General features: G+C 33.9%; 8 protein-coding genes across 8 annotated transcripts; 6 read left to right on the top strand and 2 right to left on the bottom strand.

Annotated features, from left to right (window-relative positions):
• Window positions 1–1,682: 1,682 nt before the first annotated feature.
• Tsp_08563 (hypothetical protein) lies at window positions 1,683–2,802 on the bottom strand. The gene is made up of 5 exons (XM_003375529.1): window positions 2,468–2,802; window positions 2,271–2,358; window positions 2,105–2,245; window positions 1,838–2,074; window positions 1,683–1,808 (listed from the first exon to the last, which is right to left on the bottom strand). Exons 1-5 carry the CDS (start codon window positions 2,800–2,802, stop codon window positions 1,683–1,685), a joined length of 927 nt encoding a protein of 308 aa, XP_003375577.1.
• A 171-nt stretch (window positions 2,803–2,973) lies between these two features.
• Tsp_08562 (protein farnesyltransferase subunit beta) lies at window positions 2,974–5,839 on the bottom strand. The gene is made up of 12 exons (XM_003375528.1): window positions 5,723–5,839; window positions 5,571–5,638; window positions 5,422–5,497; window positions 5,247–5,338; window positions 5,130–5,179; window positions 4,975–5,071; window positions 4,828–4,911; window positions 4,542–4,758; window positions 4,270–4,406; window positions 4,130–4,210; window positions 3,940–4,051; window positions 2,974–3,081 (listed from the first exon to the last, which is right to left on the bottom strand). Exons 1-12 carry the CDS (start codon window positions 5,837–5,839, stop codon window positions 2,974–2,976), a joined length of 1,239 nt encoding a protein of 412 aa, XP_003375576.1.
• A 1,562-nt stretch (window positions 5,840–7,401) lies between these two features.
• On the top strand, window positions 7,402–8,059 carry Tsp_08561 (conserved hypothetical protein). Its single transcript, XM_003375527.1, has 3 exons — window positions 7,402–7,482; window positions 7,537–7,912; window positions 7,977–8,059. Exons 1-3 carry the CDS (start codon window positions 7,402–7,404, stop codon window positions 8,057–8,059), a joined length of 540 nt encoding a protein of 179 aa, XP_003375575.1.
• Window positions 8,060–10,813: 2,754 nt separating this feature from the next.
• On the top strand, window positions 10,814–11,471 carry Tsp_08560 (conserved hypothetical protein). Its single transcript, XM_003375526.1, has 3 exons — window positions 10,814–10,894; window positions 10,948–11,323; window positions 11,389–11,471. The coding sequence occupies exons 1-3, from the start codon at window positions 10,814–10,816 to the stop codon at window positions 11,469–11,471; spliced, it is 540 nt and encodes a 179-aa protein (XP_003375574.1).
• Window positions 11,472–14,401: 2,930 nt separating this feature from the next.
• Tsp_08559 (conserved hypothetical protein) lies at window positions 14,402–15,031 on the top strand. Its single transcript, XM_003375525.1, has 3 exons — window positions 14,402–14,450; window positions 14,521–14,892; window positions 14,949–15,031. Exons 1-3 carry the CDS (start codon window positions 14,402–14,404, stop codon window positions 15,029–15,031), a joined length of 504 nt encoding a protein of 167 aa, XP_003375573.1.
• A 1,767-nt stretch (window positions 15,032–16,798) lies between these two features.
• Tsp_08558 (putative transcription regulator) lies at window positions 16,799–17,784 on the top strand. The gene is made up of 2 exons (XM_003375524.1): window positions 16,799–16,890; window positions 17,688–17,784. The coding sequence occupies exons 1-2, from the start codon at window positions 16,799–16,801 to the stop codon at window positions 17,782–17,784; spliced, it is 189 nt and encodes a 62-aa protein (XP_003375572.1).
• A 602-nt stretch (window positions 17,785–18,386) lies between these two features.
• On the top strand, window positions 18,387–20,276 carry Tsp_08557 (conserved hypothetical protein). The gene is made up of 3 exons (XM_003375523.1): window positions 18,387–18,455; window positions 18,523–18,914; window positions 20,141–20,276. Exons 1-3 carry the CDS (start codon window positions 18,387–18,389, stop codon window positions 20,274–20,276), a joined length of 597 nt encoding a protein of 198 aa, XP_003375571.1.
• Window positions 20,277–21,024: 748 nt separating this feature from the next.
• Window positions 21,025–21,811, top strand: Tsp_08556 (hypothetical protein). The gene is made up of 5 exons (XM_003375522.1): window positions 21,025–21,083; window positions 21,121–21,280; window positions 21,337–21,467; window positions 21,512–21,545; window positions 21,587–21,811. Exons 1-5 carry the CDS (start codon window positions 21,025–21,027, stop codon window positions 21,809–21,811), a joined length of 609 nt encoding a protein of 202 aa, XP_003375570.1.
• Window positions 21,812–22,380: the final 569 nt, after the last annotated feature.

The following is a 22,380-nucleotide window of genomic DNA, read 5'->3' as shown; positions in this document are numbered from 1 at the left end:
GAAAGGCAAAACAAGAAAAACTTTATCACCATCTACATCTATTCCAATCGTGCAAAATTATTTTAATCAGATGCAGATTAATCTGAAGAAAGAAGGTCTATTTATTCCTCCTATAATGGTTTGTGGTTTAATTTTGAAAAGAAAAATCAAATTCAAACTAAGCGAACAGAAAATCTCAAACAATTAAGTTCGAATGCTTTGCAAGAAAAAAGAAATTATTAATAATTTGTGATTCCACATAGCAAATTACCTTGTATGCAAAGTTGTGAAGTTTACAATAAAAATAAACAGAAAATTGGCAAAATTTCAAAAATTATCAAACAAAAAGCTGTGATTTGAAAATTAAAGCCCTGTACAACAACCTTGAAACTTATTATCATCCCCAATGCTGGCTGGCTAATTCATAAAAAACCATCTCAATGAGAAATTTTATTCTCAATAATCTATGCAAAATGTTGAATTGAACAATTTGAAAAATTTGTGAATAAAAAGTGAAAAAAAATTTCAATTTTTAAAAAAGAAATAAATTGCATTCACCGGAAAATTTGGTCAAAACTTGAAACGCAGCGAGTTCAATCAGGCCGTATTAAAATTAATGGCTTGAAATTCAAAATTGAAACACTTCAGTCGCTTGGTCATAAATTTTGAAAACTTCAAAAGTTGAAACACACTTACTGTTGATAATAATCATTTAAAAAGTGAATGAAAAAATTATAAAAAATTCAAAAAACAAATTCAACAAAGAAGTAATAAACTATACGTACGTAGTATATGTATAGAAGAAAAAAATATGATTCACACCATTGCATGAAACTACATGCAGAACAGTTGCATTGATAACAGAAATTTTGTTTCATGTTGCACAATGAGAAACACTGTGATAAAATTATTGAAATAATAAATAAAATAATATATCTCAAAAATGGATGAAAAGAAATCGTACAGAGAACAAGATGATGAGTTATAAAAGAAAAGATATGAAAAATACCAAACAACCCCCGTTTGTGCTTTGATAAAATGGAAAAAATGAAGAGAAAAAGCAACTACAAAGGGAATTTTAAAAAAAATAAAAATAATAAAGAACAAAAATTCCAACAACAAAAACGGCAACGCCCAAAAAGCACCCTCATAATCTGACCGATATTACGCAAGCTTGGTCAAAAGAAAAAGTGGAAATACAGACGAGACAGCTAGCTGTCTGTCAATGGAATAACCAATTGCCGCCCTCAAGCACGACAATTGGCTTTTTCGATGAACTGCTGACCTGGTACATTTGCTCAACATTTTGAATATATATATAAGAGAACTGAGAAAATGCACAACATCCATCCCCACAAATTCTTAGAACTTAGAAACAAAAAGACAAATACTTCCATATACATATTCATCTGTAAAACAGTGGAAATGGCAAAAGAGGTACTTGTTGCTACTTGCTTTTCCACTGCGCTCAGCTGTTTCACGCTTCTGTCCTGTTTGGTACTCGGACCGACCATATACACGCAGATCAACGACATCTGGCTTGAATTGGATGTAGAAATGGCTGAATTCAAAGTAAGTTACCAGCCACCAATATGAAAAATTGTGCAAAGATGAAAATGTTATATGAATAAGAAGCATATTATATTACTTGTTTAATTTATTATTTTCACTAATGCTGCTGCTTCTTGTTGCTGCAGGCCAATTCAGATTTGCTTTGGAAAGAGATGATCACGATTGACGAAGCCAGACACAAACGACAAGCCGGCTACGGAAGCTTCTTCCCAACCGCAGACACGAGACCGACCAAACCAAACCCCAGCATTGGTGCGCTTTCAGATATTTTTGTTTTCTTTCTTACTTTTTTTTGCAATTCAAGTGATGCTTGGATTTTCAGGCACCGGCTATCCGAAAGAATCTGTATTACCATCAATACCACCGTCGATGGTGATTCCGGATACCGCTGCAGGACAAGCCGGCTACATTGTGCCGAATATTGGGCAAGAATTTCAACACAACCAACAGAAAAGCTCGACAAATCAACAAGAGAAGTCGGATCGAAATTTGCAAGCTGAATTCGATCGTTTGCCTGGCGACACTTGGGATGAGCTGTGCGAAAATTGGGTACGTTCGGGCAAAGCTGGACGACCGGGTTCGCCGTGCAAGTGCAGTTGTTCAAAAGCGAAGAAGTGCCCAGCAGGACGTCCCGGACCTCCTGGACCGCCTGGCATTCCTGGATCCGACGGCACAGCCGGCCTGCCCGGCCAGCCTGGCAAAGATGGCGAAGATTCGACCACAGAGCGTACAAATTTGGTCGGATGCATCAGGTGCCCAACTTGCGGCGCCGGACCACCGGGACCCCCAGGAGTAGAAGGTATGTCGCTTTGATTGGAAGTATTTCATTTTGTGATCAGAAAATAGAAGAAAAAAAAGCAAGACAAGACAAACGCGAACAATATTAAAATTATCCTTCATCACAAATTCAAATGACATCGTTGCAGGAGCGCAAGGTCTTGCCGGTTCACCGGGCCGTCCTGGAGCACCCGGAGTCGATGGACAACCTGGACCACCAGGTCCACCAGGAAATCCAGGAATGAAAGGCCCGACAGGAGCCGTCGGCCCGAAAGGAATACCAGGACTGAATGCCAAAATGTTCGTTCCACGTAAAGGCAACAAAGGAAAACCAGGACCAATTGGCCCAGCAGGTGACAAAGGACCTCGCGGACATGATGCACCAAATGGTCGACGGGGAGACGTTGGTCCCCAAGGACCCCCTGGACCACAAGGACCCCGCGGCAGTATGGGACGTCCTGGTATGGTCGGCATACCTGGCAATCCAGGACCAGATTCGTTGTACTGCCCGTGCCCTGCCCGAACACCACGTCCAGGAAGCAGTGAAAATGAAGGAAGCAGACCGACCGAAACGAAACCAAGCCAACCGCACGGTTCATCTGGCGCTGGAGGTTACGGTGTTCCAACCGGGGTTCCGTCTTTCAATCAAGAATACGGAGCCGGCTCAGAGCCCGTCGTTGCATCACCATACAGACGTCGCAAGAAAGCTCGTGTGTAAACAAATATGAAGTAATTAATATGAATTAGATTTATCTAACAACAATAACAATTATTATTATTACAATTACAATTGTAATTGTTGTTAGATCGGTTGAAATAAAATTTACAGACAAAAGTTTTCATGTCCATTTCTGTTTCTGAACAAGCAATCTAACTGCAAAAGATAATGAAAAATTCAAAGCATAAATCTTATGGAAAACTGCTGAAATTATTGAAAAATAAAATTCCAATTCTCACCCATATTTTAACCAAAATAGAATAAAGAATAATTATCTAAAATTGCAAACTTTGTATGATAATAATAATTATTATTATTATTAACAATGAAAAAAAGCATTTCGTGCAACTGCTTGCAAAGCAAAGCTTATTTCTTTTCAAATTTCAGAAAAAACCAACTAACCTGTTTCAATTGTAAAAAGTGTAATTTTGCCACTTGTATCTAGTAGCTATTTGTGTATTCGACATAAAGCAAGCAACTAAAAATGAACACAATTATGTAGGCCAAACTATTTTTGTCTTTTGTGAATCTAAAAAAAACGTTGTTGATAAAAATAATGAACTTTATTTTCACCCAACTACAAAAATACAAATCATTATAACCGAAACCCTTTTCCTGAATCACAAAAAAACCTTTATCCATGTGAAAAGCATAAAAAATATTACTACTACCAACACCTAAAATGATAATAATTCCGATAACCCATCATAAGAAATTACACCTTCAAGTAGGCTTTCATGCAATGACTGAAAACTGGCTAAAGTAATCGCTGGCCAATTTTTGCTTTTTGAACGAAATATTGAAAACTGGATGCGTCTTTTCCTTAAACAAATCAAACAAGCAAACATGTAAATTAATATACATGTTTTATTTTTAAAAAATAGATATCTTACCAGCAAATTTTTCGAAGAACCAACAACAAACGGCTCTTCTTCTTCAGTATCAAAATGCTGCGCAATAGAAAGTCCACTGAGTGTGTAGCAAGTGTGATAATAATCACGATTCCTTGAACAATTGAAAAATTAAAAAAAAACTAATTTCTATTTTGTGAATAGTCTGACTTTCCGGGTTTGTCGATCAAACCTCCGTACGGATGTTGGCAGCAGAGCAAAATGTAATTCTGCAACGCTCGTCTGTCGAAACTGAACTTCGACGTCGACGATCCTATTTTACAGCAGCAATTTAGACAAATTTTGTCAACAAAATTTCAAATAATTCAAAACACACCGGTGGCTATTTCAAATTGATTGACAATTTGAAAAGATGCGGCTTGCCAAAATGAATAACAACCATCCACCAGTTTGTTCGTTCTGCCGTTGAATCCACCTTCGAATTGCATCTGTCTACTGGCGAGCCATTTCTACAACATTAATTCTTAATTTTCAAATTCATCGATCATTTTCATACTGTAAGTAAAATTGCTTCACAAAAAAGAGAATAAAAATAGATAAACAAATAGGGTTGACTTGATAAATTTAAATTAATTTCAACGCACTTTAACACTCGGCGCGTGGCAAAGCTTCTCACGACCGAGCAAAGCCAAACCGGCAATACCGCAGAATGTGTAGCCACCGTGCGCTTCGCATCCCGGCGATGCGGAAAAGCCGCCCTCGTATGTTTGACAGCCGATCATCCATTCGGCGGTTTTGTCGAACAACTTTTCGTTGTAGATGTTGGTAATTCGAGCCACCGCTGCGGCACAATAAGCCCCGCTGAATTGACGTTGATAAATAAAATGTTCAAAAATACAATGCCCACAAAACGATCAAATTACTCATTACCGGATATCAATTTCACCATCTTCGTGCATTGAAAAACTGCCATCAGGTTGTTTCATCAAAGTTAGAAAAGAAAGCAGTGCTGGACTGAAAATTAAAGGAATTTTTTTTGAAATACATGAAAAACATTTATTCCTAAAACCAACACACCGATCGATAGCTTGATAAGCTTCTTCTGTTCCAACAATGCAAAGAGCCATGACAGCCGCGTAAGTGGTAGCCAAGTGGGCCATTTGACCCGGACCGCCTGTAAATTTAAATTTGCACTGCAATTTCGTCAAAAATCAAAAAGGCAAAAAGCACACCTCCAAAACCGCCAGTAGGAGACTGACAAGTTTTCAGAAAGGCAATGATTCTGAAAAAAAAGCACCACCATTTTCACAGCTTTTTTCAATTTGAAAAAAAAAGATTTAACGCATCACTTTTTTGACGTTTCGATTGACAAAGGTTCTTGCAACAGTTCCAAACTCTGCACTATCCAATAAACTATCCAAGTTCGACTGGCGTCCAAACTCTGCATGCGATGAAAAGAGATAAAACACTTGGATGAGAGGATGAGTTTGGATTAATTTTACAAAAAATGAACAAAAAAAATACCGCGTAACCAGAGTGGAGCTGTTCAATTCCACTGCGCAAATATTTCGCATGCTCTTCACGAAGCAATTGTGGAACGCTAAGAATAAAAATTGAATACAAATTCAATTACATTATTTTTCAATCCCAAATCACAACTGCAAATTCTGTACGTGTATTCAACTTGTTGTTCATCGTTGAACGCGTTGAAACATTCTTGAACCAATTCTTCAGTGCGTTTCTGACAAACAATTTGACAAAAATAAAAATTAAATAAACAAAACAATAAATTTACATAATCAATCAATAAAAATAAATTTTTTACTTGTTCAATGGAGCTGAACGTCAGATAGTTGTCGTCGTTGAAGCGATAGTTCAAAGCAAAGTGGTAAAATTCGTCAGTTGGTTTGCGGAAAAAAGACGAAGAATCACCGTGATGCATCTTTCAAAATAAAATCTTCTCAATTGACGACCGTATTCTTAAAAGTTCACAGGTTCAATTAAATTACAGCAAGTTCTTGTCAACATGTTTAACAACAAAATGACAAGCAACTGAATCTGGTATTTCATTTGAAGAGAATTGCATCATTTTATCATCTATCTCATTTTTTATTATTTTCATCCACAGTACTTTAATAAAAATAATAATTTTTTTGCATAACGCATCGTTGCACATTTTTGATTGAAATATTGCCATTTCTGCACGCACGCGCACATACTGGGTGTTCGATTCAGAAAAAAAAACAAAATAAAAGCAATTTAACTAAATTAAAAATTGATTGACTTGTACTTTTTTAAAATTCTTCCCCATTGTTTTTACCTTACAGCGAGAAGCGCATTGCCCATCTTATCAAACTTGTTTGCAAAAAACGGAAAAATTAATAACGTTCAAAACAGCCATTTAACTCTCAGTCCATTCAGCTACACTCGAATTATTCATTTGAAAAATTGAAATTTTATGCAAATTAAAACACTCACTATTTTGCCATCTAACATTATTCTGTGAATTTTATATGTAACACAGTTTCTATTTCACACATGCAATATTTTATGATTTATACTTAGTTTAAGGAAGATTTATTGCATCAAACTCAACAAAAAAATTCACATGTATTTTGATACAAAGCAGTAATTGTAAAAATGCTGAGTCGCTGGTCACTATCGTACATTCTGCTGTGATTATTAAACTGCAAACTTTTGACCCATTTTTTGTTCTTTTTTTATTGATGATAATATCCACCGTTACGTGAGAAAAAACTAATAAGAAAATCGTATCGGTGACAAAAACTCTGCTCAAAGATGAAAATGGAGAGGGAAGATATTTTCTCCTCCTACCGCCTGGCAAGCATGCAACAGATCAATCATTTAGTGGCCACAGACGTGAGAATGGTCAACTCATGCTGCAAGCCTAAGTTTGGAAACCTGACGTAGGTCAACTGCAGCTGTTCTATGATACAGCATTCACAATGCTAAAAAGCATGTCCTTCATGTACATTTATTAATTCACCGAAGATTTATTTCATTATCAGGTGCGAGAAGATCACATTTCAATCAAATGCAAAGTTAGCTTCGCTTTGACACGAAATGCAAAATATTCTGTACAGAACTCTTTTCAGCTAATTTTAGATTGCTTACTATAAAGAACTTCACTCAATTTGCAGGCAAATTGCATTCATAATTATCAAAATTTGCGCAGACACAGTTAAGCTTATTAATTATCATTTTCATTCACTACTTATTCATACCTGCACAGAGTTTGGGAAAATAGAACAAAAATTGCAAAGTAATTTTTTGAAGATAATCATCAACTGCCAATGACTGGTCAATTGTAACAATCAAAGCAACGAATAGGATAGTGACCAGGAATTGCAGCTGCAGTAATTGGTCAGTTTTTTGGCTCATTGTAATGTTAGGTCAAGTGATATACATTTTATATTCGAGAAATTGTCTGATTATCAGTATAAGCATTTGTCGACATTCTGCACGACTGCAAAATAAGAAAACATGTCATTTCTAAAAGGAGAAAACGATTTGCCAGCACTCTGCACGACAAGCAACACTGCTGAATTTGACATGAACTATCAGGTATGAAATACATGCAATATGTTTTACAATAATTTATGTTTTCTTTTATTGAAGAAAATTAACAAGTATCAGAAGAAATACGAATCACGAAATAAAGAAGCAAAGGAAAGAACAAACTTCAAAATAGGATTCTGGCCAAATGAAAGGGCCTTTAAAAGAAATAAAAAAATTAAAAATCAACGTAGAAAACCATATATTCCACACCGCAATCCAAAGTACAAAACTAAAATGTGCTTTTGGATAGATTTAAGCGACTATTGCCCTTATGGTCGAAGGTGCACTTTCGCCCATTCGCGTAGTGAACTACGCAAACATCCAAAATATAAGACGGTGCTGTGCAATAAATTTCGTACAGTAAAAGGCTGCCCATATGGGGCTGAATGCCAATTTGTGCATTTTACTTCTGAGGGCAAAAATCCGATAACAGAAGGTAAGATTTAAAAAAATAGGATAATTTTTTATTCAGTATAATTTTATTTATGTTATGTTTTTAGAGATGGTACGAGAAGCGACGTACAACAACGTCCCTATAGATATAAGCTCACTCGAAAGATCATTCAATGGAATGTCGCTATGAGAAAACTTCTTCAGAAGATATACAACATTCAATGATCATTATTTAAAACTATAGCACATTTTGTAGTTTATTTTGTAATTTCTGCACCTGTATTCCGATAAAGTAAAAACTGAAAGCAAAGTCTCGAAGTGCATTTTTTGTGTGCATTTTGTCAGTACAATTTTTACTTATATTCGACTGTGACATGAAAGAAAATATAAACAAACACGTAAAAAATATTCTTGAAAAACAGCATCATTGTGCGTAATACATAAGAAAAATACCAAAGAATTAAGTTCAAACATTTTAAAGTAGATGCGAACAAAACACAGCAAAAACCATTCTTCACTTTAAGCGATTCTAATGTAGAAAAGTCGTGCAAAAGAGTAAGAGGAATTGAAAGAAAATAACTATAGAAAATACAATACAAATACCTAGTCAGCAAACTTTGAGAAATAAATTCATAACAGTGAAGTTTTTGATGCTCAGATGACTGCATTATTTTTTCTGTTTATTGGTTTCAACTGAAAAAAACGTATTTTTCATTTCTCATAAATCTTAGTCAAACATGATGGCCTAACAGTAACGCACAGTGTTTGATTTTCATTTTCCGAATTGTTCAAATTTACAAAATACAAAAACAGATGATGACTGGAAATATATGCCAATGTAACTTTTGCAATTTGTGAATATGGATTCAGAATTGCAAACAGGCGAAAAATATGAGAGAATAACCATGAAGAAAAAAAAGGAACAAGCTTGAAAGTCGCTATCGCTAACAGCTAACAATGCTGACCAGCTAGGCTTTGTTTAACATTCTTGGAGATAGTTATTGTGCAACTGCGAGATAATGATCAGCAAAATTCAGCTGCAGCTTGTAAGATTACAGAAAAGAAAACAAAGGACGACAAGAGCAATAACATAACAACACCATCTATCTGTGCATGCATAGGGTTAACGCTTTCAATGATGATTCATCCAGACGCAAATTCGTTATTTCAGTTCGGCTAGATGTAATTTTTTAAAAAAGCAAAAAAATTCACTTTCTTCCCAGCATCTTGTAACTTTCATTTTACAAAAATGGAAATATAGTATTTGATATTTTATCAGTTTTTCAAAGTAGAAAAACAAAAAATTTAACAATCCCCCATTGGAGTGATAATTCATTCAACGGGCTTTTTTTTGTTCAACATTTTTGCATTGCTTGAAAGATGATCACAAGTGATAAGCGTCAACTTTCGCTCGAATACAATTTTCCATTCACTCGTGCAGCATTGCTTGCTGCGTTGAATTATATAAAATTACAAAAAGAATGAAAAATAACCCTTTTTGATTTTAATACAGTGAAATAGCACATATGAAACTGCATTTCGTATATGAAGTGTTTTGTTGAATCAAATTGAAAAAAAAGTCCTATAAATCAAATTAAAATTTTGAGACTGCCTATTTTCCAATTTTAATTCAAGATTTTACTTTGCTGCTGTCAAGCAATTGTAGACAATTTATGCTGTGAAAACAACTGAAAATGGCAGTTTTCCCTGTATATGAAGCAAAGTTTAACGAATGAATAAGGTTGAGCTTTAAAGTAATTATCAAAAATCGAAGGCACACGCCCATTTTGAATATCTGCTGAAAGCCAGCTTCTGAACCACAAATTAAAGTATTTAGTACTGTATTTGTGCAATCCATACACGCATGCAGTTAACAGTTAATACAATAGTAGGGCTGACACAATTGTAAGATTATCTGATAACTATCTCGAGTAAATTAGCTATAATATAACCTCCACTGAATGTGGAAAAGGGAAAAAGGCTATGAAGCATGGAAAAATTGGCTAGTCGGTCTGGTCTGCAAGCAAAGTAATAAGAATAATTTCACTAACTTACAGGCACGTGGAACGTAAACAGCAACGTCACTAATCCCCTCATTGTGTAAGTTGGAGTAACGTTTCGATTTGCACGAAAGATAAGAAAGGTAAAAAACAATGGATGCTCTGGATAATTGGCAGCGGCGCGTCACTTGGCGCGACAATATATTATATGATGTGTTGTATGAAAAAATTTACACATTTAATATCAAAATATTGCATTTATTTTTGCTTGAAATAAAAATATGCAATAAAACAAGATAATTCTATGAATTCAATAAATATCAAGTGATTATTGACCAAAAATGAATATATGACTATCATTATGAGAAGGAATATACGCTGATTGTTTGAAGAAAATGCATGATGAAAAACGTAGCGTAACGTTTTTCTATTTTGTTTCTTCGCGCCTTTATTTATGGTGTTGTGTGTGAGGAAAAGTCTAAAAACCAATCATCTACAAATTATAAATTGATAACAATTTAATTACTGCTGGTTATTGCACAGAATCTATTTTACCGCAGAACTTGTCAACTACAATATGCAAATGTTCATTTTTAGAAGCTGTTATTTATTCTTATATCTTGATGATTTTGTTCTTTTTCGATATGTCCATTTATTTTCAATTTCAATCACTACTTATCCATGTATGCATACAGTTTGGGCAGATAGAATGATAACTGCAAAATAATTTTTTGAAGATAACCATCAACTGTCGATGAGTGGTCAATTGCAACAATTAAAGCAGCGAATTGTATCGTAGGCGGGAACAGCGGCTGTAGCGATTGGTCAGTTATTTGGCTGATTGTAATGATAGGTCGAGTGGTTCACGTTTTATGCTCGTGAAATCGCCCGATCATCACTTTCAGTATTTCTCGACTTCGTGAACGATTGCGAAAAAAGAAAACATGTTATCTCTGAAAAGCGAAAGCACTTTGCAAGTAGTTTTCAAGACAACTAACACTCGCGAACTTGAAATGAACAATCAGGTATGAAATACTTGCAATATGTTTTATATTAATTTATGCCTTTTTTATTCAAGAAAGTTAACAAGCATGCAAAACATCAGGAAGCGCAAAATAAAGAAGTAAACAAATGCACAGACTTTCATATAGGATTTTGGCCAAATGAAATGGCCTTTAAAAGAAATAAAAAAATTAAAAATCAACGTGAAAAATGTGTGACGACAAAGCGAGACACAAAGTATAAGACACGAATGTGCTTTTGGGCGGGCATCACCAACTATTGTCCTTATGGGCAAAGATGCACTTTCGCCCATTCGCGTAGTGAACTGCGCCGACATCCCAAATATAAGACGGTGCTATGCAACAAATTTCGTACATTAAAAGGCTGCCCATATGGGGCTGAATGCGACTTCGTGCATTTCATTTCTGAAAGCAAAAATCCGATAACAGAAGGTAAGATTTAAAAAAAATAGAATAATTTTTTATTCAGTATAATTTTATTTATGTTATGTTTTTAGAGATGGTACGAGAAGCGACGTACAACAACGTCCCTATAGATATGATTTCACTCGAAACATCATTCAATGGAATGTCGCTATGAGAAAACTTCTTCAGAAGATATACAACATTCAATGATCATTATTTAAAACTATAGCACATTTTGTAGTTTATTTTGTAATTTTTGCACCTGTATTCTGATAAAGTAAAAACTGAAAACAAAGTCTCGAAGTGCATTTTTTGTGTGCATTTTGTCAGTACAATTTTCACTTATATTCGACTGTGACATGAAAGAAAATATAAACAAACACGTAAAAAATATTCTTGAAAAACAGCATCATTGTGCGTAATACATAAGAAAAATACCAAAGAATTAAGTTCAAACTTTTTAAAGTAGATGCGAACAAAACAGCAAAAACCATTCTTCACTTTAAGCTGTTCTAATGCAGAAAAGCCGTGCAAAAGAGTAAGAGGAATTGAAAGAAAATAACTATAGAAAATACAATACAAATACCTAGTCAGCAAACTTTGAGAAATAAATTCATAACAGTAAAGTTTTTGATGCTCAGATGACTGCATTGTTTTTTCTGTTTATTGGTTTCAACTGAAAAATACGTATTTTTCACATATCTTGGTCAAACATGATGGCCTAACGGTAACGCACAAAATGTTTGATTTTCAATTTCAGAATTGTTCAAATTTATAAAATACAAAAACAGATGATGACTGCAAAAATTTGGCAATGTAAATTTTGCAATTTGTGAACATGAATTAAGAATTGTAAACAGGCGAACAGTAAGAGAGAAAGACCATGAAGAAAAAAAATGCACATGCCTGAAAGTCGATAACGCTAACAGCTAACAATGCTGACCAGCTGGGCTTTGTTTATCATTCTTGTAACTAGTTATTGTGCAACTGCGAGATAACGATCAGCAAAATTCAGCTGCAGCTTGGTGGATTCCAGAAAAGAAAACAAAGGACGACAAGTGCAATAACATAACAACACCATCTATCTGTGCATGCATAGGGTTAACGCTTTCAATGATGATTCATCCAGACGCAAATTCGTTATTTCAGTTCGGCTAGATGTAATTTTTTAAAAAAGCAAAAAAAATTCACTTTCTTCCCAGCATCTTGTTACTTCCATTTTACAAAAAGGAAATACTGTTGTCGATATTTTATCAATTTTTCAAAGTAGAAAAGCAAAAAATTTAACAATCCCCCATTGCAGTGATGATTCATTCAGCGGGCTTCCTTTTTGTTCAACATTTTTGCTCTGCTTGAAAGATGATTACAAGTGATAAGGGTCAACTTTCGCTCGAATACAATTTTCCATTTACTCGTGCAGCATTGCTTGCTCCGTTGAATTATATAAAATTACAAAAAAATGAAAAATAAAATAACAACTCTTTCTGATTTTAATACAGTGAAATAGCACATATGAAACTGCATTTCTTATATGAAGATTTTTGTTGAATGAACATTTAATACTATCCTATATATCAGATTGAAATTTTGAAACTGCCTACTTTCGAATTTTCATTCAAGATTTTATTTTGCTACTGTGAGGTTTGCATAATAAGTAAAGATTGCATGCAAAGTAATTTGACATCTAAATTTTCTAAAATGATTACACATAATTTTCCCGTGAACTTGATTTGATTTTCTTTTGATATGATTTTTCTGTTTTCCAGTACGACCTCACGATTTCCCACGTGTGTATAGCGTAGCGCAATTGTTGATAATTTTTATGTTACTAAAACAAACGACGATGCCAGTTTGCCTAACATACGAAACAATGCATTAACATATGAATAAAGTAGTGCTCCAAAGTAATTATCAAAGGTGAAAGGCACATGCCCACTTTGAAAATCTGGTAGAAGCGAACTTCTGACAAACAAATCAAAGTACTCATGCACTGTATTTGTGACATCTATACACTCATACAGTTAACAGTTAATACAATAGTAGGGCTGACACAATTGTAAGATTATCTGATAACTATCTCAAGTAAATTAGCTATCATATAACCTCCAATGACTGTGGACAAAGGGAAAAAGGCTATGAAGCATGGAAAAATTGGCTAGTCGGTCTGGTCTGCAAGCAAAGTAATAAGAATAATTTCACTAACTTACAGGCACGTGGAACGTAAACAGCAACGTCACTAATCCCCTCATTGTGTAAGTTGGAGTAACGTTTCGATTTGCACGAAAGATGAAAAATGTAAAAAACAATGGATGCTCTGAATAATTGGCAGCGGCGCGGCACTTGGCACGTCAATATATTATAGGATTGTGTTGTATGAAAAAATTTACACATTTAATATCGAAATGTTGTATTTATTTTTGCTTCAAATAAAAACATGCAATAAAACAAGATAATGTAACTATGAATTCAATAAATATCAAGTGATTATTGACCAAAAATGAATATATGACTATCATTATGAGAAGGAATATACGCTGATTGTTTGAAGAAAATGCATGATGAAAAACGTAGCGCAACGTTTTTCTATTTTGTTTCTTCGCGCCGTTATTTATAGTGATGTGTGTGAGGAAAAGTCTAAAAACCAATCATATACAAATTATAAATTGATAACAATTTAATTACTGCTTATTATTGCACAGAATTTAATTTACTCCAAAAATTTGTCAACTGCAATATGCAAACGCTCATTTTTTTAATGCTGTTACTTATTCTTTAATCGTTGATCATTTGGTTACGTTCACATATGCTCATTTATTACCACTTTCAATCACTACTTATTCATACAGGCATACAATTAGGGTAAATGGAACAAAAACTGCAAAGTAATTTTTTGAAGATAATCATCAACTGTCAATGACTAATCAATTGTAACAATCAAAGCAACGAATAGGATAGTAGGCCGGAATTGCTGCGGCTGCAATGATTGGTCAGTTCTTTGGCTGATCATAATGCTATTTCGAGTGGTGCACATTTCATGTCCGTGAAATTGCCGTATTATCAGTGTCTGCATTTGTCGACTTCAGGACGATTCCAAAATAAGAAAGCATGTCATTTCTCAAAGGCGAAAACAGTTTGCAAGCACTTTGCAAGACAAGTAACACTGGCGAACTTCACATGAACCATCACTTGCAATATGCATTATATAAATTCAAAGTTAAAAAAAGTTAACAAGTATGCGAAACATCAGGAACCACAAAATAAAGAAGCAAAGGAAAGCACAAACTTCAAAATAGGATTCTGGCCAAATGAAATGGCCTTTAAAAGAAATAAAAAAATTAAAAATCAACGTAGAAAACCATATATTCCACACCGCGATCCAAAGTACAAGACTAAAATGTGCTTTTGGATAGATTTAAGCGACTATTGCCCTTATGGTCGAAGGTGCACTTTCGCCCATTCGCGTAGTGAACTGCGCCGACATCCCAAATATAAGACGGTGCTATGCAACAAATTTCGTACATTAAAAGGCTGCCCATATGGGGCTGAATGCCAATTTGTACATTTTATTTCTGAGGGCAAAAATCCTATAACAGAAAGTAATATTTAAAGAGATAAGGTAATTTTGTATTCAATAGAATCTTACAAATTTGAGATGTGGTTCGAGATGCGACGTATAAAAACGCCTTCTTCGATATCAACGCCGTCGAACGATCAATCAATGTAATATCAGTATGAAAAAACATGTTTAAAAGATATGCGACATTCAATGATCATAATTTAAAGCTAAAGCACATTTTGTAATTCATTTTGTAAATATATAAATATGCACCTGTATTCCGATAAAGTAAAAACTGAAAACAAAGTCTCAAAGTATATATTTTGGCTGGACTTTGCCAGTTATATTCAAATGTAATAGCAGACAAAATGTAAACAAAACCTTGCAAAATATTTTCAAAGAAAATTATTTTGCGTAATATTTAAGAAAAATACCAAAGAATTAAGTTCAATTTTTTCAAAGTGGATGCAAGCCAAACAGCGAAGCTCAGTGTTCAGTTAAAGCGATTGTAATGCGTGTAACAGTATAAAAGTGGGAGAGGAAATGAAACAAAGTATATGTCAAAAATACAATAAAATCAACAAATTATAAGACATTGAAAAATAAATTTATAACAGTAAAGTGTGTGATGTTCAGATGATGGTATTGTTCTTTGTGTTTATTGGTTGCACCTGAAAAAAACGAATTTTTCATTTCTCACATATCTCGGTCAAACATGATGGCCTAACAGTTACGCACAAAGTGTTTGATTTTCATTTTCAGAATTGTTCAAATTTATAAAATACAAAAACAGATGATGACTGGAAATATATGCCAATGTAAGTTTTGCAATTTGTGAATATGGATTAAGAATTACAAACAGGCGAAAAATATGAGAGAATAACCATGAAGAAAAAAAGGAACAAGCTTGAACGTCGCTATCGCTAACAGCTAACAATGCTGACCAGCTAAGCTTTGTTTATCGTTCTTGGAGATAGTTATTGTGCAACTGCGAGATAATGATCAGCAAAATTCAGCTGCAGCTTGCAAGATTCCAGAAAAGAAAACAAAGGACTACAAGAGCAATAACATAACAACACCATCTATCTGTGCATGCATAGGGTTAACGCTTTCAATGATGATTCATCCAGACGCAAATTCGTTATTTCAGTTCGGCTTAATGTAATTTTTTAAAAAAGCAAAAAAATTCACTTTTTTCCCAGCATCTTGTTACTTTCATTTTACAAAAATGGAAATACTGTTGTTGATATTTTATCAGTTTTTCAAAGTAGAAAAACAAAAAATTTAACAATCCCCCATTGGAGTGATAATTCATTCAACGGGCTTTTTTTTGTTCAACATTTTTGCTCTGCTTGAAAGATGATTACAAGTGATAAGCGTCAACTTTCGCTCGAATACAATTTTCCATTCACTCGTGCAGCATTGCTTGCTCCGTTGAATTATATAAAATTACAAAAAAATGAAAAATAAAACAACTCTTTCTGATTTTAATGCAGTGAAATAGCACATGTGAAACTGCATTTCTTATATGAAGTTTGTTGTTGAATCAACTTTTCATACTATCCTATAAATTAAATTGAAATTTTGAGACTGCCTATTTTCCAATTTTATTTCATGATTTTGCTTTGCTACTGTGTTAAGCAACTGTAGACAATTTATGCCATGAAAACAACTGAAAATGGCAGTTTTCCCTGTATATGAAACAAAATTTAACGTATAAATAAGGTTGATCTTTAAAGTAATTATCAAAAATCGTAGGCACACGCCCATTTTGAATATCTGGTGAAAGCCAGCTTCTGAACCACAAATCAAAGTATTTATGTACTATATTTGTGCAATCCATACACGCATGCAGTTAACAGTTAATACAATAGTAGGGCTGACACAATTGTAAGATTATCTGATAACTATCTCAAGTAAATTAGCTATAATATGACCTCCACTGAATGTGGAAAAGGGAAAAAGGCTATGAAGCATGGAAAAATGGCTTGTCGGTCTGGTCTGAAAGCAATATAAGAATAATTTCAATAACATACAGGTATGTGGCACGTGAACAGCAACGTCACTAATCCCCCCATTGTCTAAGTTGGAGTAACGTTTAGATATGTACTGAAGATTAAAAAAGGTAAAAAAGAATAGATGCTCTAAATAATTGGAAGCAACGCGTCACTATATTATATGATTGTGCTGTACGAAAAAATTTACGCATTTAGTATCAAAATATTGCATATATTTTTATTTCAAAGAAAAATGCATAATAAAACAAGATAATGTAACTATGAATTCAATAAATATCAAGTGATTATTGACCAAAAATGAATATATGAGTATCATTATGAGAAGGAATATACACCGCTTGTTTGAAGAAAATGCATGATGAAAAAAGTTGTGCCAACGTTTTTATGTTTTTTGTTAACGCTATTTGTGTTGTGTGTAAGGAAAAGGAGGATAATTAATTACCTGCAAATTATAAATTGACAACCATTTAATTGTTGCTTATTAATGCACAGAATCTAATTTACCGTAAATCTTGTCAAGTGCAATATTCACATGCTCATTTTTTAAAAATGCTATTGCTTATTCTTTAATCGCTGCACATTTATTTGATTTTGTTTACATAAAATTTACACATTCTGCGTAATCTTGCGCCGCTTTGCAGCTGTACAAATTTTTGAGCAACGAAAACAACTATTAAATGATAGCAAGAGTATCTAGCAAAAACAGCAACAATTTCTGTCCTGACTATGATACAGTGTTTGGTATTGTTTTTCATCAGTTATGAGTCATTTGTTGTTATATTGCTACTGAGCATCTGCTGATTGTGAAAATTTTTAGCTCAGAAGCGGAACGTTATCACCAACTAGCTACATTCGTATCATCTATTGTAAAACTTGATAAAATCGATCAATCAATGAGCAATGAAGAAGAGTAAAAATAAAAATGCAAAAATCTTATACATATGTACACATAATGTGTGTGTGGAAACTGTTTTTTAAATTTTCAATATATTTTTCTCCAATTAATTAATTAACAGTTGTTTTGTTGACTCATTAATAGTGCTTCGCTGATTAAAATTATTCAACAACACTGAATCATGATGTAGTTAATAATAATAATAAGAAGAAGAAGAATTAATGGGAATAAAATAAAGGCCACTAATATATTTATTCTAGAATTGTTTATCTACTTCCATACAACTTTCTTTCAACGTCATCTGAGGATGGTAAATTGAAATAAATTCTACTCTAACCAATTAATAATAAATAATTCATTACAAAAATGATAAAGGAAATTGGTGAATTGTGTGTATTTTGATCAACCCTGAAAAAAAGCACAGCGGCACGTTCACAGCACGTTTGATTGTTGTTGTTGTTGTTGCTGCTGCTGCTGCTGTTTGGTGGAGTTAGCTAAACAGAAGTCAGCTAATTTTCCTCGTGAACAGCAGGCAGTACAAAAAAAACAAATGACGCTATAAGCACTGGGAAATATTCATAAAACGGTCTGTCAGCTGCCTAGTGACAGACTATTGAAAAAATGACAGTCTGTTTGGTGGATGTCGCTAGTGAGAAGCGTATCAACGAGGAAACTGTGAACAACAACAAGGTAAGATGTTCACCAACTTGATGGTAATATTCGGAATGTATGTAAATTTTTGAAAAACCCCTTCCAGAAACCAAATCTCGCCTTGTACAAGACCCGCATGTGTCGGTATTTCGTCAACGGTCCGGGATGTCGTTTCGGTTCCAGTTGCTTCTTCGCCCACAACTTGGTCGAACTGAGACCCAGCATGTACAGGAATTTCTTGTACAAAACGGAACCGTGCCGCAATTTGCGAACGTGGGGCCATTGCAAGTACGGTCCAAGGTGTTTGTATTTGCACGGAGACGAACAGTTCCTGATCTACGCCCGCACGCCTCCGTCGAGTTTTGCTTCGATACAGCCGATCTGGCCGGGCACATCTCCAGTGCCGTTTTTCGGTTCATCCGCACGCAGTGCCAGTTTGTCCACCGAATTGTCCATTCCGCTGGACAATGGTGAACCGTTCGATATTCAATTTGACAAGTTTGTTGAACAATTGCTTTTGGAAATTAATGATGATGATGATGATTATATTGATGATATTGATGAAGAAGAAGAAGAACAAAGAAAATCAACAGATGACCATCATCATCGTCAGATCTCCGTTGTGGATAAGCAAATTATCAACTAGCCTCACCATTATTCTACAAACTACCTGAACGGAAAACTAACTTTCTCTCTTTTTTCCTTAATCTATTATTAATTTTTTCCTTTCTGTTTTTTTCTTCCTCTTTATGTGGAAAAAATAAATTCCATTTTCATTCACTATTTACAATGCAGCAGTTATTGTTGCAATTTAACAAAAACATTTTAAAATTAATAAATATATACACACGTGTGGATCTTTTACAACTCATAAATTGAAAAATAAATAAATTCCAATTATTTATACACACGTTTATAAAATCTACTGAGGAAATAAAAAAATGTCTTAATGTAACAATAACAACAAATTACTTTCGAATTTTATCCATTTGAGAATCGTCTGAGAGAATGCTGTTATCAGTGCTCAAAATGACACACGCGGAACAAATGGAAAAATATATGCAAATTTTTGGAAAAAACAACTTCTACAAATCGGTATCCGTTTGATAGTGTTGAACAGGAAGCGACATATATTTTTCTTTAGCGTCGAATTTAATTTTACGTTAATTAATTTAATAAAATTGTCAACAATGAAAATTGCATGTTGTTAAAATCGATGGAGTCGAAATTGCTAAACTATCGCTAATTTCCATCCATTCTCAAATCGTATTTACACAGTCAGAATGTGAAAAAGAATAACGCAACATAAATAACTGCATCGTGACAGTTTCCATCTAATACCATCAAACAATTAAGATCAAAAAAATACATTACTTACATAAGCTGATATTTATTTTTTTACGATATTAATATAAATAGAAGAATATTTGCCGACATTTCAGAGTCAACATTTTTATAATTGATATTTTGAAAAGAAAATCTCCACAATTTGTTATTTGCAATTTATATTATTCTTTATTTTTCTTTGGAAAATTAACACTCTCCTTGGGAGACGAGAACAAATTTGTTATGATCTTGCTTATCAAAATACGATTCTTTTACGAACGTCACAACCACAGTACAAATTTTAAATCACTTGAATTAAAAATTAATTATTTGAAAAATAAACTCACAAAGAAGCACAATATTCCCACCAAAATAAATTGTATCTTATTGAATTAAAGAAAAACAATGCATGCAGAAGAGAAAAAGCAAAAAGCAGAATATTGCACATTATGTTGTAAAACAAGAACAATTTTACTTGAATTTTGCACTGTCAAATGGCCATGTTTGATAGTTGAAAAATTGAAAAATAAATAAAATTTATCTTACCAATGTACGATGCAACCAACCATTCCGCCGGATGTGCAGTTCTTTCTTCTTTTCTTGGGATTATTGGGCATTTTGATTTATTCGCTTCACGCACATCAGACCATCAGACACGGCGCATGTGCATCCGTTCTGATCGATCGATGAACGATTAATGAAGACCGATGCGATAAATCACCGACTCGTTAATTAATTGATAGGCAAATTTTTTCTACGATCAGCAATTGGTTACATTGAATGTGAACGTCAACTTTATGCAAATAAAAATCGTAATTGATGTTAAATAAAGTTGGTCACCAATATTTGTTTAAGTAAAAGTTTTGAAAATGTGTTCATCTATCTATCAATAATGAATAATGAAATTCATAATTTCCATAATCAATCAATCAATCACTCAATGAATACGACATACAGATAATATAGTTCAACTTGTTTTTTTTTCTTCATTTACTTGTTAAAATTCCATTTTGTACAATTTTAATTTATTGCTTTTTTTTCTTAATTTGAAAAAATTTTGTTATTATTTTCGTACAAAAAACTTTTTCAACACGTTCTATTGAAAATAAAACGAAAAAAATTGCAAAAATGCTCACTTTATTACATACAGTATAATAGAAAAATACTCAAAAGTTCGAATGTTGACTATTTTGACATTACTGTAAAAATTTGCCAAATGTCTATATTGAGATGATAAACTATTAGACCAGTTTAATCAATAATAATAATAATAAGATGTAAAATGCGCCAGTCACAACAAGCGGCACAATATACCATTTTTATTCTTTGTTTTTTTCCTACGTATTTTTTTCAAACTCAAATAAAGTGATTGTTGAAGTTTTAATCAAGCTCAACCGTCGTTCGTTGACGTCAGCAGACACAATTCGACCAGAATACAGGCAAAAATAACAAGAATATCCAACAATAAAAAAAGAATAAAAATAAAACGCAAACTGATCGATTGGCTGAATTTGTCGGCCGATGGCACAATGACCGTCGTATTACTACTATTATTATTATTATTATTATGGATTTTTCTTTTTTTGAAAAATAGCTTGCTTCCAAACTCAATTGCGCGACGACGACGACGACGACGACGATGATGATGATGACGATGACTAGCAGACTTATTTTTGCTCTACCAGACAGACGACCGAACTCCGAAATCGGAAAATGTGGGCAATGGTTTACTGATTTGATTTAAATTTTAAAATAATAAATTTGATTAGTAAAAATTGGTCAACTTTGGTAAAAGCAGAAGCAGTTTATCGAGCCGGCAAATTGAAATTGTCATCCAAATTCAGCTCGCTGACCACAGAGTGGAAAACACTGTCCAACGCCCGGCGAACGTTGACGGCATCGGCATCGCTGGCGAACCACCGTGTCAACAAATCGCGGCACATCTCCAACGTCCGGCAGCTATGGTCGTCCACATCTCGACTACTGAGCAAGACGAACGTTCGACAAATGTACATCGTTGTTGTGAACTGGCCCTTGAAAAGAACACAAAAAAATATATATTTATATAATTAATGAAAAAATTTTGTTTATCAAACAAACAAACAAACCAACCCTGGATAATCGATGATGATTGTCTGAAAATGCACATGCACCGGTAATGAGCTGCGAGTCGAACAAGCTTGCCGAATTGAAGCTGTTCAACATCGGCTCTTTCAGTGAACAAAACCAACATCCGAGCAGTGTTAATTGATGAACCGGATTAAAATGGTCAGCCAAATGGAACCACCGTTGGTTGAAATTTTCCCTGTTCAACCAGTCCTGATAAAAATCAACTTAACAACAACACATCCTTCCTCTCTTCACATATTTTACACATAAATTGATTAAAATGAAAACTCGCAATTTCTTCTTGATAAAAACAGAACGTATAAAGAATATTTATTAAATAAATAAATACGTTGAAAAAGTTATTTCGATAATATATATTAATTTATTTTTTAACAATTCATTTTTTTATGCACAAACAAAAAATACAATTCCCACATGGCACTGTTGTACGGCATCTCTACGGTATGACAGTTGTCAAAATTGCATTTAATTGATCAGATGGACGAACGTTTATCGGATTGCCCGAATG

Source organism: Trichinella spiralis (assembly GCF_000181795.1).
Source record: "Trichinella spiralis strain ISS 195 chromosome Unknown Scfld5, whole genome shotgun sequence".
Taxonomy (NCBI): Eukaryota; Metazoa; Nematoda; class Enoplea; order Trichinellida; family Trichinellidae; genus Trichinella; species Trichinella spiralis.
Note: the sequence above shows the minus strand (reverse complement) of the source record. Positions and strands in the feature narration are given on the sequence as shown.

What these genes read in the sequence shown, in the direction of transcription:
- Tsp_08557 (XM_003375523.1), top strand. Translation starts at nt 18,387, where the DNA reads ATGACAGTCTGTTTGGTGGATGTCGCTAGTGAGAAGCGTATCAACGAG. An exon ending in AAACTGTGAACAACAACAAG is followed by an intron (nt 18,456 to 18,522) that starts GTAAGATGTTCA and finishes AACCCCTTCCAG; the next exon opens with AAACCAAATCTCGCCTTGTA. An exon ending in TTCGATATTCAATTTGACAA is followed by an intron (nt 18,915 to 20,140) that starts GTTTGTTGAACA and finishes ATTGAATTAAAG; the next exon opens with AAAAACAATGCATGCAGAAG.
- Tsp_08563 (XM_003375529.1), bottom strand. Translation starts at nt 2,802, where the DNA reads ATGCCGACCATACCAGGACGTCCCATACTGCCGCGGGGTCCTTGTGGT. An exon ending in CCTTGCGCTCCTGCAACGAT is followed by an intron (nt 2,359 to 2,467) that starts GTCATTTGAATT and finishes TTCCAATCAAAG; the next exon opens with CGACATACCTTCTACTCCTG. An exon ending in TCGTCCAGCTTTGCCCGAAC is followed by an intron (nt 2,075 to 2,104) that starts GTACCCAATTTT and finishes GCTCATCCCAAG; the next exon opens with TGTCGCCAGGCAAACGATCG.
- Tsp_08559 (XM_003375525.1), top strand. Translation starts at nt 14,402, where the DNA reads ATGTCATTTCTCAAAGGCGAAAACAGTTTGCAAGCACTTTGCAAGACA. An exon ending in GCAAGCACTTTGCAAGACAA is followed by an intron (nt 14,451 to 14,520) that starts GTAACACTGGCG and finishes AGTTAAAAAAAG; the next exon opens with TTAACAAGTATGCGAAACAT. An exon ending in CAAAAATCCTATAACAGAAA is followed by an intron (nt 14,893 to 14,948) that starts GTAATATTTAAA and finishes TACAAATTTGAG; the next exon opens with ATGTGGTTCGAGATGCGACG.
- Tsp_08561 (XM_003375527.1), top strand. Translation starts at nt 7,402, where the DNA reads ATGTCATTTCTAAAAGGAGAAAACGATTTGCCAGCACTCTGCACGACA. An exon ending in AATTTGACATGAACTATCAG is followed by an intron (nt 7,483 to 7,536) that starts GTATGAAATACA and finishes CTTTTATTGAAG; the next exon opens with AAAATTAACAAGTATCAGAA. An exon ending in CAAAAATCCGATAACAGAAG is followed by an intron (nt 7,913 to 7,976) that starts GTAAGATTTAAA and finishes TTATGTTTTTAG; the next exon opens with AGATGGTACGAGAAGCGACG.
- Tsp_08556 (XM_003375522.1), top strand. Translation starts at nt 21,025, where the DNA reads ATGCGCCAGTCACAACAAGCGGCACAATATACCATTTTTATTCTTTGT. An exon ending in CCGATGGCACAATGACCGTC is followed by an intron (nt 21,281 to 21,336) that starts GTATTACTACTA and finishes TTTGAAAAATAG; the next exon opens with CTTGCTTCCAAACTCAATTG. An exon ending in ATCGGAAAATGTGGGCAATG is followed by an intron (nt 21,468 to 21,511) that starts GTTTACTGATTT and finishes AAATTTGATTAG; the next exon opens with TAAAAATTGGTCAACTTTGG.
- Tsp_08560 (XM_003375526.1), top strand. Translation starts at nt 10,814, where the DNA reads ATGTTATCTCTGAAAAGCGAAAGCACTTTGCAAGTAGTTTTCAAGACA. An exon ending in AACTTGAAATGAACAATCAG is followed by an intron (nt 10,895 to 10,947) that starts GTATGAAATACT and finishes TTTTTATTCAAG; the next exon opens with AAAGTTAACAAGCATGCAAA. An exon ending in CAAAAATCCGATAACAGAAG is followed by an intron (nt 11,324 to 11,388) that starts GTAAGATTTAAA and finishes TTATGTTTTTAG; the next exon opens with AGATGGTACGAGAAGCGACG.
- Tsp_08558 (XM_003375524.1), top strand. Translation starts at nt 16,799, where the DNA reads ATGTGGAAAAGGGAAAAAGGCTATGAAGCATGGAAAAATGGCTTGTCG. An exon ending in ATAATTTCAATAACATACAG is followed by an intron (nt 16,891 to 17,687) that starts GTATGTGGCACG and finishes GAAAATTTTTAG; the next exon opens with CTCAGAAGCGGAACGTTATC.
- Tsp_08562 (XM_003375528.1), bottom strand. Translation starts at nt 5,839, where the DNA reads ATGCATCACGGTGATTCTTCGTCTTTTTTCCGCAAACCAACTGACGAA. An exon ending in GAACAACAAGTTGAATACAC is followed by an intron (nt 5,498 to 5,570) that starts GTACAGAATTTG and finishes TTTTATTCTTAG; the next exon opens with CGTTCCACAATTGCTTCGTG. An exon ending in AGCTCCACTCTGGTTACGCG is followed by an intron (nt 5,339 to 5,421) that starts GTATTTTTTTTG and finishes CATCGCATGCAG; the next exon opens with AGTTTGGACGCCAGTCGAAC.